At 34.3% G+C, this 13,551-nt stretch overlaps 1 protein-coding gene across 2 annotated transcripts; it reads right to left on the bottom strand.

The window, feature by feature from the left end:
• Positions 1 to 5,302: 5,302 nt before the first annotated feature.
• Positions 5,303 to 7,843, bottom strand: LOC140838604 ((S)-ureidoglycine aminohydrolase). 2 transcript variants are annotated; one of them, XM_073205040.1, is made up of 14 exons: positions 7,685 to 7,843; positions 7,483 to 7,599; positions 7,318 to 7,405; positions 7,162 to 7,238; positions 7,036 to 7,075; positions 6,891 to 6,957; positions 6,654 to 6,739; positions 6,425 to 6,506; positions 6,290 to 6,346; positions 5,925 to 5,963; positions 5,776 to 5,846; positions 5,618 to 5,671; positions 5,483 to 5,538; positions 5,303 to 5,439 (listed from the first exon to the last, which is right to left on the bottom strand). In XM_073205040.1, exons 1-14 carry the CDS (start codon positions 7,767 to 7,769, stop codon positions 5,423 to 5,425), a joined length of 936 nt encoding a protein of 311 aa, XP_073061141.1. In that variant the 5' UTR covers positions 7,770 to 7,843; the 3' UTR covers positions 5,303 to 5,422. The 2 variants fall into 2 exon arrangements, with proteins under 2 accessions (XP_073061141.1, XP_073061140.1); XM_073205039.1 differs by having other exon boundaries at positions 5,303 to 5,538.
• Positions 7,844 to 13,551: the final 5,708 nt, after the last annotated feature.

Raw genomic sequence — 13,551 nt, 5'->3', positions numbered from 1 at the left:
GGTTGCTGAGACACGGAAGAACAAAAAACAAGAAGTCCAAAGAAAACATGCTTTTTGTGGAAGTTCCCGAGTCAAGATCTTATCTTGACAAACCAACCATGCCAATGATACTCACGGTAGTGGGAACTGCACTATTCGCAAAGCTCCTTATGATTTAAATTGAGAATTGTTGATCGTTGAGAAAATTTATACATGCCCTGAGAATTGGTCAATTCGACCCAAAAGTTTAGAAATTCATTCTAATTGCAGTTGAGGGAGTTGATCTTACCAATTGGAACAAATGCTACTTGCTAAACAATCAATATGATGAATCAAAACATTTTAAAATTTACAAGCGAATTTATCCAATAGTGTTCTTACCTTTGAGTTCATAATTTTATTATCTAATATAAATGTTAGCGCTTGATTTTATCGATTTTGAGGCTTAATAGATTGTCATTTGAATTTATCTGGAATTCTCTATGTTTGTTTAAGTAAACCCATAGAGGTTTCAATTTGTAATCTTCCAAAAGTATTATTTACATGACATTTTTACCAGTAGTTGTATGGGAATAATATACTTCTTTGTTGATTTTCTCTGTTCCCTGTGCTGTCCATATGAAATGTTTTGAATAAATGCAAGCAATATATATATTTTTCTGCCTGCAGTATGATGAGTCCACGGCCAGGAAAGACTCGAGCGAAAGATGAAGAATGGCCCTCCTGGTCAGGGAACCAGTCAGAATGCTTTCTCGTGAGAAGTGGGAAGTAATTAAAGATCTTCCGCCAAGGACTCCATTTGAGTCCAAGCTTGCTCCTTCAAATCTACGAATAAGGACGGCGAACCTTTGAACTTGGTAAATAAAAGTTCTCTCCTTGACTTTCTTGATATGGTATAGTGTCAAAAAACTATTATGTATCCTTCGTGTTATTCCTACTGTCAAATCAAAATTTGTGGTTTAACAACTAATTTATTAGCCACTTCCGTTAGGTGGGAAAAGCAGCACATGTATTGGTGTGTAAATCCTGAAATCAAATGACTATAAGAAAGCATAACAAAACTTATCTAAAAATTCTAGTACACAATACCGTAATTGGTATCTCCACTTGTTCAATGCCAAAGTTTGGCCACCTTGAGGCGAGACGGTTTCCAAGTGTGAGAGACCAACCAAACCCTGCCAACTTATCTCTAGAAGGTTTCGTCTGGCTAATGATCAAATAAGCTAGCAGCTGTTCATAAGTTCAGAAAGTGTTTGGTCTTTCTGGTACACAATACCGATTTCTTGTTGCAAATAATTACTTTTAAATCTTCAATGATCGTTTCCAAGGAATGTTTAAGTTATATTCATGAACTCACACAACGCCGCAAACATATTATTTATGACAGGACAGTTTGTTTGGCTTTGTGGAGTTGTTAAACTACGCAACACTAATTGAATCTTTGAAGTTCACTAAATTTTAATAGGTCCTTAATTTTTCTATATGCACGGACGACAGATGATCCCTTCGAATTGTACGTAGAGTAGCTTGTAACGACAACATTTGATGAGACTCAATGATGCAACAATTCACCTCTCCTTGTTCTAATCCTCCACTAATGTCTAAGAACAAACTTGGTCTTCTGTCTTTGCCATTTAAATAATACATTTCAATCACCTTGTATCTGCTTTACGGGTCAGTATCTACTTGTAAGCTTCCATCTTCACGAATCAAAATCGAACGACAAACCTCCACACAATACAAAACATTCACTTTCTGACAAACTACAGCGCACTGTTTTATTTCCCTCTCTTTTTCAAAAAAAAAATCTCAACATTTTATGTAATTAGGGGAAGAAAATTTATAATTAACATAACCTCCTTTTTTTGGTAATATCATTATAAAATTAGAATTTTCAATCCAGCTTTTGGCGCGAGATTAAACGTCTTTGTTTCATCTTTTTTGTTATGAAAAATTTATTCACCTAAACGAATATTATATTTTCGAAAAAACTAATTGATGTTATAAAATCGGATAATTGAATACATCAACTTTTATGTATGATATAGATATATTACAAATATAAAAACTTTTTTTTTTATTTTGGCCCGATTTGATAAACGTGTAAATTACATAAATCATAGTGATGGTGTGGATTCGTATAAATAGAATTGTTCGAATGGAATCTGTAAAAATTCTTAATATATTAATGTTTATACCACACAAAAAAAAAAAAAAAAAGTAAGTAGACTTCTTTGATAGCTTCTTTGTGAAATCAGCCAATGGTCAAACGAATACAGGCCTCAAAACGCACACACAACGTTTACTTTTTACACACACTAACGGTACTCTTTATAGTTTATATACACAACAAGTGTGTATGTATAGATAGATACATATAAAACACATGAGCAAAACAACAAAACAATATTATTGAATGACATTATTATTTGTATGGGTTCCAGTGCTTCCACTGTCATCTTCCTCGTTGGCCTCTTCCCTACTTCCTTCGATACCCTCTTCTCTCTCACACACTTAGACGCAGTTGTTATGATGTTACTGTAAATATTATTATGCACAGAGATATTCGATCAAGGTTCTTATTTCTTCTTAACCAAGTATAAATACTCTTCATCATCTTTCATTTCTCCTGCACGCAGGGGCGGAGGTACAGCAAGCTGTACTCGAGCTTTAGTCCGAGTGGTCTAAATTTTTTTACAAAAATTTATATATAAATTATTTTATGATTTTAAATAAATTTGATATTAGTTCGGATAGATCAATTTAAAATATTAAAATACGTTAGAGTCACGGACGGAGCCACCCCAAAAGCTGAGGTGGGCTCCAGTCTAGGCTAGATTTTTGGACCTACTAAAAAATATGGATGGACTAGCGACGGTTTTACTACATCTGTCGCTAAAATTTTTGAATTTATTAAAAATTTTAACCCATAGCCAATACTACAAAAAAAACGGATGGATTAGCGACGGTTTTACTACATTCGTCGCTATATAGCGACGGTTACGTAAAAACCGTCGCCAAGTGGCGACGGTTTAATCAAAACCGTCGTCGATCTAAATCGGCGACGGTGTTTGGAAGACTTAGATATCGTCCGTCGCAACTAGCATTCAGCCCAGTCTCAAATTATTTCTTGGCTACTCCCTGATTAGAGTTTAAAATTCTAACTCGAAGAACATCATATTCTTGGCTCCGCCCCTGCCTGCACGTAAATAAATAACAGATATCACTGGGAACCCGAGCATCTCCACTCTTGTACAGATTTATGTATTCAAGAAACGTAGATGGTGCAAGTTCATGAAGTAGGGGACAAGGCGGAGGACAAGGTGGAGAAAAGGGTGGAGTTCTGCATCAATGACAACATGGACGTGCTGATCGAAATACTCAAGAGGCTGGACGACCGGTCCCTTAGCGTGGCGGCGTGCGTGTGCCGCCTGTGGTGTGGATTGACTCGCAACGATTCACTATGGATTCGAGAAATATGAAATATTACATATAAACAACGTGTGTGTATCTTTTAATATAACCGGCATATTAGCATTTTTCATTTGTTATTATTTTGTCTTGTCTGCTACATTTCCTTTGGCCCTGCCCAAACTAATAATCTTTTGAATAACTATGACTTAATTATAATTTTAATAGCAGATAAAGAAACCATTTTTTGTCTTTATTATAAAGATTCTTAATAATAATATAATCATAAAAGATATATATTAATAATATCTCGAATTGTAATGAAAGCATAAGATGAATCTTATGACAATAGACGTTTAGTATCTATATAGAAGTCAACAAATGAGAGATGGGAAGACAACAACTATCACAGGGTGTCTAAATTATATAAACTATGCATACTTCGCTCACTTCCCACAAAGTTCACGCAATGGAAAGGGTTAATATGCGACTCGCTCTTCTTCACCTCATTTTTCGGTTTTTACTTAAAATATGTAACTTCTGTCTTTCTGACATTGTATAAATTTTTATGAGTAGGTCTTTTGTGAGACGGTCTCACGAATCTTTATATGTTAGACGGGTCAATCCTACCGATATTCACAATAAAAAGTAATACTCTTAACATAAAAAGTAATATTTTTCATGGATGACCTAAATAAGAGATCCGTCTCACAAAATACGACTCGTGAGACCGTCTCACACAAGTTTTTGCCAATTTTCATACAAAGCTTGGGTTGGATTTTGGTTTTAATTTTTAAATTTAAGATAAGTCCAACCTAGAGGATCTGGAGATCAATGGAGAAAAATTTCAGCCGGGGCTCGTGGGTTGTACAGCTGATCCAAATTCCAGCTTCTCGGGGAAGACTCGATTCGTTTTTATGAAATGGTAGGAAATATGTGAACCAGTGATTTCTTGTAACGATTTTCGATGTTTCATTGCTGTTGAAACTGGGTTTGCTCATGTTGATGGTTCTTTTTCCATGTTACTCCTGTGGGTCAGCAAATGGTCATTTTGGGGTTACACACATACTTAACCAACAACATGCATTGGAGTTGGATATTGTACCCCTCGTGGACGTTTTACTGATTACTGGGTATGAATCCGTATATGTCTCCTATATATCATTTCAGGAAACTCGTCAGAATTTTAGTTACTAGTATGATATATTATCCTCATCATCCTTTCTTTTGAATCAATGGAATCATAAAGCAAAGAAAACAAAAGAAAATAGAGAGCATCAAACGATTAAGACTACTGTCCAGAATGGATTTAGAAGCACACCAGATGAAGGAATTGGTATGAGATGGTTTGATAACTATTCTGAAGGGAATGGTGCCTGGCCGGGTGACTCCAATGATTAAACTGGATGGTTTTAAGAAGTATATTGAAAGGAGAACTCGAACAACAAAGCATTTATATATTTTTGAAAGAAAATGAGATGTTGCGTTTTCTCACCAGGTGCTATCGTGTGCCTTAAAAGTCCATGGCACCATTAGGGTTGTAGTGATCTTGACCCTGCCACAACCATGGATGAACTTCTTTGTAACAATGCAACTCGAGGAAGAACAGAGAACAATAATTTTCGACTTCTTGTTGTTGTAAATATGACATGACAGCTTCGCTTTATCATTTGGCTCATCCATGAAAGTTTTCATCAGTTTGGAATCATGTTTTTGAACTATCAAACTACGCCCTCCCCTCTCGTCACTTTATGCCAGAGTCTTGAATCGCTGGTTGATATTTTATTGTGTCAGTGTCAAACAAAGGGAGTGTTGCAAAATAGAAAAATCAATATACATCCATGGCAAAATCGAGAAGGGATAACTGCGGGTGTTAACCATCATGCAGTTGCATAGCTTGAAGGCAAACAAATTAGACAGTGGCTCATGAATTTCCATTTATATGCGCTTGGTGTCGCAAGAATTTCAGTTTAACATGCATTTACTTGTGTATGCACATGCAATCATGCATCTTCAATTATAAGGACAATTATTACAATAATGGGTTCCCATTGAAGTCTTTGTACAGCAAAATATTACAGTAATGGATTCCTATTGACGTCTTTGTACAGCAAATAGCGGGACCTGGTCTTGCCAAGAGCACCATACCTGGATATTGGTTAATAATAAAATTGAAGTGAGATAGATCATAAAGTTCCTACATTAATCATATTTGTTCGCAACTTACCACTGAGGCACAAATGGAGCCATCCAAATTGCATCACCCGCTTCAACTGGAAACCTGTCACACATAATACAGCTTTGGAATTATGAAACTTTATCAACTCTATCCCAAAACAATAAAGACATACATACATACATACATATATATAACTTTGTTCTCACCAGTTGTTCCCTAAGCGGTATATGCCTTGCCCCTCCAAAATCAGCAAACCATGCTGATTATAGTGAACTTCCTGCCAAAATGCAAAACACCCAATGAAACATAAAAAGTACTAAACATTAGTTATTTACAGACAAAATCAACACCATACCTTTACATTGAGGAATTCACCTGGTTGAAAATCCATGATCTACACCAACCAAAAGATATCAATAAAGCACACAGTCGAGATGGAAAACGAGGAGAAAGATGACAACAAAAACATGCATTGAATTACAAATACAAGTAGGAAAAATAACGTGACCAAAATGAGGCGTGCGTAGAAGAAACCAAAATCTATTAATCTAAGAGGTGAAATTACTTCAAACACCTTTTTCTTAAATTTCACACATTAGACTTCAGGCAGGAAATGCAAGGACGTGAAAAGTTATTTTAATTGGTCAATTATCATTTGGCTGAATTTAAAATTGAATGCAATTTACCATATTAAAAAAATTTGAATCAGTCAAAACTTACATGAACGTTGAAATCATAAGCCAAAGAGGTCGGAAGAAGTTTCCTCAGCTCAAAAACCTGAAGAAATAACAGTGGGATCAAAACTATGATACGTGGCATCAAAACTGATCATTTGTCGTCTGGATATAAATCTACCTCGCCTGGGGTTTCAAGAATGGGCTGCTTACCGGTTGAACCAACAATCAGCTCGGACATATGGTTTTCCAAATAGGCATACCTGAGATAAAAGGAACAACATATGGGACATAAAGTTGTAATGAGAGTTATTTAAATAAATTCTTGTAACAACATTTTTTCTCCCAACAAAGTCGGAGATTGAAGCAAAAAAACGATATGGTACGTGAAAGAATTAACTAAAACAAACCTTCTTTCGAATACAACAAGAGTGGCAGAATTATCAGATTTCAAGGAATGTTCTAAGTTTGGAGGAAGATAGGCGTACGAATCCACCTGCAAGTTTCAAGATAACATCGGCCGATGTTTCTTAGGAAACCATAACACATAATTACCACAATATGTTTATTATATTGTGTTAACCATATAATCCTAATGGTTATGAAGCATCTCAGGAAGGAAGTAGATGAGCTGAATTTTACATAACCTCTAGCTTGTAATCTATGCCAGACATTTCACATAGAGTAACCACACCTTGAAGGACAAACAAGAACCTGAATTTTCAACACAATAGCGTTCAATAAAGTTGAAGTAATATACCAAAAAACTAACATAAGCTAAGATTTGCTGACCTCTCAACATCACTTGGAGGTAGCCCTGATTTCGAATTATCTGCAAAGATTCCCAAGCATCAATAGAGAAAGTATTTTGCTGAAACTATCACAACCCATAGAGTAAAAGAACTTTACAAATCACACCTTGCATCTTTGCCAAATACATTACAAAATGTGAACCCATGGGGGGAGCAATAAGATAAGCACCCAAAGTGTTAATCCTGCGAAACCAACCAAAAATCAAAGATCAAGCTCATACAGTGAATGAGAAAACTAAATAAATCACCGAGTTGATCATACCAATCGGGCAAAGGGCTAAACACATGACTTTCAGGAGTGATCAGAGCATGGTCCTTTGCGTACACACTGCGGGTGAATCCTGGTAACTCTGTAAACCAACACAAACGATAATCAAAGTCTAACAAATTCATCCGCATATATGAACAACAAAAACAAGGGACTCACCTTGAAGATAAGCTGGTGAAAGTGTGGGGTTGGTGACTTTCCAGTAGAGTGGCTGAGATTCCAAGATTGACGGAGCAGAACAAAACCCTTGTTGCGAAAATGAGATTCGCAAATCACCTGAAATCAATTTCACGTCAGTACATACAAAGCGAAAGGCGATTTTTTTTAAAAAGGAAAAACATTGGAACGAAATTAGGTTTACAAAGAAGGAATAATGCAAGTAAGAGAGAGTGGACTGAAAAGGATTCCATCTTTTCCACGAACTTCACTCCTGCTAAGTTTTTCATCTTCCTTTAAAATGGGAGATGAATCAATCTCCTGCCAATTTTTTGTTTGTATTTGTGTTAAAACTTAAAAGCACCCTCCAATTATTTCTACCAGAGTCTGATAAATTATAAGATGTGTGCAATATAAAATATTTTTATACTATATAAATTTTTTATGAGACGATATTATGAATTTTTATTCATAAAGGAACGAGTTAATTAGATCCATATTTACAATAAAAATAGTGTTTTTGACATAAAAAAGAATGTTTTTAATTGATGAATTAAATAAAATACATGTATCACAAAATTGATCTGTGATGGCAAAATGATTTACAATAAAAATAATGTTTTTGACATAAAAAAGAATCTTTTTAATTGATGAATTAAATAAAATATATGTTTCACAAAATTGATCTGTGAGGGCAAAATCTTGTGTGAGACGGTCTAATGCGTCGTATTTTGTGATATAGGTATCTTATTTGGGTCATCCATGAAAAAGTATTACTTTTTATTGTGAATATCGGTATGATTGACCCGTCTCACAGATAAAGATTCGTGATACCGTCTTACAAAATACCTACTCATCCGTGAGACTGTCTTACAAGAACTTTTGTGTTTATATTATATATGCAAAAACTTAAATTAATTTAAAAGATAATAAATCATTTAAAATATAATCTTACATTAATCGCTTATCTTATGTTCATTGAAAAATTTAAATAATTTATGAAATTTTAGTTATATTGTAAAAAAGTTGCTCGCTTAATATAATAATATATATGTAACGTTTATAAGTTATAAACCATTATAAAAAATAAAAAATAAAAAAATTCCCATGATACATATCGAATTATCAAAATCAAATAATATTCAAATTGAGTATTCGGTAAAACTTCATTTTTTTCAAATGGAAATTTAAAAATGTTGCTTGGTTTAGTGTTTGAACTGTCTAATCCGTGATTCAAACAATAATAACAACCAAAATACTGGAATCTCCAATAGCCTTGTCAAACTTTATTCGACTTTTCATCATATTAGGGTCTGTTTGGTTTGAATGATAAAGTGGATAGATTATTTTATCCCACTTTATCCGACGTTTGGTACGGATGATTATTTAACCAAGTCAATCCCTCCTATAAATGATTAAGTTATATTAGGTAGGTTAAAATAATATCTCCTCACCTCCAGGATTATTTATCCTACTCTTAATTCATCTTATTTTTCCAATTTTACCCTTCTCCTAAATTCAAACTCACCACCACTTCCCGCCACCAACCGCCGCCGACCGCCGGCCGACCACCGGCGCCGGCCGACCGCCGGCAGAAATTCCGGCCGCCGCCGGCCGACCGCCGGCAGAAATTTCCGGCCGCCCCCCGCTGGCCGTTTCCGGCCGACCATTTTCGTCCGGCCGGCCGCCGCCGCCGCCGCCGCCGAGAAGGGAAAGAGCAATTTTGTCTTTTCATCAAAAAATTCAAAATTATCCTACACTTAAAAATCTTACCAAACACAATATTATTTTACACCATATATTACAATCAAACCACAATCATTTTCTTTATCATTTACATACTAATCATTAGTTTATCCTATCTTTCAAATCAAACGCAACCTTAATGAACAAGAATTTTATATTGACACATGTCATCACCGTCGTAACTTTACTTTTTACTTTTTATGCCATATATGTGTTTACTTTTAATGTCTTGGTCATATCTGAAGGAATTGAGACAATAATAGTACACTACATACATTTGATTTGAAATGATTCTTGAATAGTCTTTTTTCATGCTTCGAAACTTTTTGATTGTAGCGCTCGACATCGGTTAACTTTTATATCATATGGTGACTTCGAACCTCTTCAGTTGGTTATTGACACTCTACTCTAGCTATTTCGATCAAAACGTAAAGTTGTAATTTTGATTTTGCGTGAAATTAAAGAGTAAAAAAGAAATTGTTCATTCTTTGTTGCAACAAGATGTTGAAACAAGACACCTTTTTCATTTTGAATTTGAGTTTTTCAATTGTTAGTGGTACACATCCATTCAGAGGTTCGCGAATTCTTTCTCGGGAAAGGAAATCACTGTTCTCGGTTAGAACGAGGAACAATATGGAAAGTGAGTTTGAATGGAGTGGTGTCAAAATCGAGTGATGCTTTCTAAATAAATTTTATTGAACGTATGATTATCATTAAAGTGGCATATGATAAAAGATGAATTATTTTATATTATATCATCTAAATGCTTACATGATTGTAACATTTGAAATTTAGTGGATTTATTTGAAACTTGGGTGTAATCGTAGACGTAGATGTTTAAACCGAGATACGGTTAAAATCCTAATGTTCTTTATTTTTATTGTTATTATTATTATCCAAATACAAGTTAAGAGTGAAAATAACACGCGACGACACTATTTCACTAGTATTCTTTGACATGTTTTCTGCTCCCTTAGGGCACCCACATTGGTATGTTAATGGGTGTTATTAACACCCATTAACATTAAAGCACCAATGTGGGTGGAGGTGTTATTAATTTTTTGTGCCAAGTCAGCAGAAAATTCATCAGAATGAAAGCCGTTAATCCGAAATTTGCGACGGTTTTTCAAAAACCGTCGCAAATTCAAAAGCGTCGCATCTTTCGAATTTCTTTAAAAAAAAATTGCAATCGGCGACGGTTTTTCAAAACCGTCGCTAATTATCACCAACGGCTATTTTCAAACGGCAGAATAATGCACCAACGGCTAAATTCGAAATTAAATACTACATATACTATCTACTAAAATTTATTCACTATATATTGCGGTTTGCATATGAAAAATACCGTGATGAAAATAATGGAGTTGCATTTAATCTGGAGCATGTGTGGAGAATCATGAAAACACGTCCACTGTTCACTCCACAGTCCGATGAGCACTTGGTTGGTACAAAGAAAGCGAGAATCTCAGAGTCGGGGGCTAGCAACACCTCATCGAACAAAGATGCGAGTATTGATTTAGATATAAATGAAGAAGAGATTCGCCCAATTGGTCAAAAAGCCGCAAAAAGAAAAGGTAAAAACAAAGCAAAATCATCGATGGAGGATTTGACAACAAGATACGACAGTATGTTCGAAAGTTTTGCGCAGAATACAGACATAAAGAAGAACGAATCTGAATGGAAACAAAAAGAACTTGCAATAGAGGAGATGAAAGCAAAAGCGGCTTTGAACAAATCTGAAGCTAAAAAGAGCAAATATTTGCTTAAGGAATACGAAATCCTTTCGAAAGACACATCACAAATGACGCCGGAGCAGCTTATAGTTCATGAACATCTGTGTGACCAGATTAGAGAGAAATGGAATATGTAATTTTTTATTGATGTAATTCTCTTTTCAATTATCGTAATTCGTTTTCATTGTATTTTGTGGTATTTTTAAAGAGATTGTGTTGAATAATATTTCAAAAAAAAAAGATTCCAATTTTTTTTTGTTTCTTAATAATATTTTAATGAATATTGGAATGAAGTTATTTGTAAAATAATAATAGTACTTATTTTTAGTAATAGTTGTTGTAAAATTTTAAAAATATTAGAAAGATATTGAAATAATTAAAAATAAAAAATAAGTGAGTAAGTGGATAGTGGGACCCATAAATAATAAAAGTTGAAATTAAATGAATGTGGGTGTGTGTTAATAATGGGGAAGTGTTAATGTAATGAATATGTGGCTCGTGGACCCCATCATTTTTGATGAGATGGAGAGTTATTAACATGGATTAATTCCGACGGATGCGGATGCCCTTAGAAATGATATTCCCCTGTTTGGTGCATTTTGGCGCTTTTATGTCCTCATATAGATATGTCGGAATGATCTAGGTCCGCCAACGCCAAGGATCGAGACCTGTAAGAATTAATTAAAACATCGAAATAAATATACTAAATATGCGTGCATATATATGATATTTTTTGTGTTAATTTTTTTTATGATTTTAATATAATATAATAATTTTTTATATTTGAAATGATATAAATATCTAAAAATTCAAAAGTGTTGTTTAAAAATTAAAGAAAATATTTTAGTAGTTTCCAAATTTTTGAAAAATAGATATGATAATGGTAAAGGAATACACAAATTTACTAAAATAAATTTTATAATATTGTTAAATGTAAATAGAATACTTTGATAATTTTAGAGAGAACTTGTTTGTCTTTTAATAAATTCACTAAGACATCAAAATTAGTTACTTTATTCGACTCATTTATGGATATAAATTTGTGAAACAATTTCATAATAGACATAGACATGCTCGATTAAAGAAGACGAAACATAATAAATCTTAAGAATAAAAAAAAATTATATTTTAGTCAGCAAAAAAATAAATAGAAACAGCCCATTGCTTTTCTAAAAAAACAAGTGCTTTCAAAATGCTGAGAAGCTTGCATTTCGTTTGCAGCGATTCATATATTTTTTTTAATTCAAACAGAAATCCTTAAACCCGTTGGTAATTTGAATTTTCAAATGATAACTCGTAACACATTCGATGTATGTGACGAGTTATCCGCGTACGATATCTAATCCTTTTTCTCTCATTCCGCTGTAATAACTCAAGAGTATCAATCTGAAACCTTAAAATCCAAAGTTAATTTTATGGAATTAATGATTAAAAAAATGAATAAACGCATGCATTTGCAACCGTTTCGTAGCTGTGGAGAGAAATGGGCAAGCACTGATAGTAACGTTAACGTTTTGTAGTCTTTGTCATGAATTTATTTCCAGAATTTATCTAGGCAAATGATATGATTCGGATGAATTGGGTGAGCTGGATCAGAGCAATACATCGAATCTGATAAGAGTATTGTTTGAAGGAAAAAATGAGCAAGGAGATTATCTTGAGATAAGAATATATCAATGTGGTATGACTGCAATCGTGTCCTGCAAATAAGAAGATGAACTTGTGAATGAGCGTCGGAGGGTTGTCTGACGTGACCACTTCGATGCTTAAGTTAGCATGAGAAATATGAAGAGAACCAGTATAGAGAAATAAATGCTACTGGTGTGTATATGTCAATATATCTTAATGAAATAAATGCAAAGCAAACCTTCTATTTATAGGAAACAAGAAGATGATTTTTTTCTTGTTTAGAGCGTCTACTTACCACTTGTAGCTGTCGCTTACTTGTTTTCAGGCCGTCTTGACTTTCAATCACGTCAAATCAGCAAGATTTTGTCGGGTACGCTTATCGAGAGAAAATATTACATGCTTTCGTACTCGAGTGGAGTTCTATTATCGAGACATCTCGGGCCTCTGATTGCTCGGTAAATGATGTCCCGAGCACTCTCCTATCCGACTACTCATGAGCTCCTTCCTGTAATCTTACCCTCATCCGGATCATCTATTTACTATTTGAAATCATCCATGACTCAGGTTCTTCGGAAGTATCAGCAAATATTATGAATAGAGGAAAACAAACATAGGATAAATAATAAATCGTGATTCAATTTATTTTCCGACCAAAGTACAGCACAATAATTATTAAGGAATGAGACCAAGTCAAGTGGGAAAATATATAAAGCCAAGCGTACAAGCATCGATCCATCCGATGGAAATGTCAAACAAGAAAGCACGCAACGGACACCATCATCTCTCCGCAATTTCACATTCAATCTGGTTTTAGCAGAAATGTCTAGTTTTTGTCTTGTACTACATCCTCCAACCATTTTGGTAATTCCCATATTCGTAGAAAATCCTTTTTGTCCTGGGCATTTGAATTGGTTCCTTTTGCTATTTGATTTTGTAATTCCAGTAATTTCTTCAACTATATATT

The sequence above is a fragment of the Primulina eburnea genome, chromosome 8, assembly GCF_022965805.1.
Source record: "Primulina eburnea isolate SZY01 chromosome 8, ASM2296580v1, whole genome shotgun sequence".
Taxonomy (NCBI): Eukaryota; Viridiplantae; Streptophyta; class Magnoliopsida; order Lamiales; family Gesneriaceae; genus Primulina; species Primulina eburnea.
Note: the sequence above shows the minus strand (reverse complement) of the source record. Positions and strands in the feature narration are given on the sequence as shown.

Coding starts and splice junctions, on each gene's coding strand:
- LOC140838604 (XM_073205039.1), bottom strand. CDS start 7,769: ATGAAAAACTTAGCAGGAGTGAAGTTCGTGGAAAAGATGGAATCCTTT. Junction 7,600..7,684: donor ACTTGCATTATTCCTTCTTT/GTAAACCTAATT, acceptor AATTGATTTCAG/GTGATTTGCGAATCTCATTT. Junction 6,347..6,424: donor TTCTTGAAACCCCAGGCGAG/GTAGATTTATAT, acceptor TTATTTCTTCAG/GTTTTTGAGCTGAGGAAACT.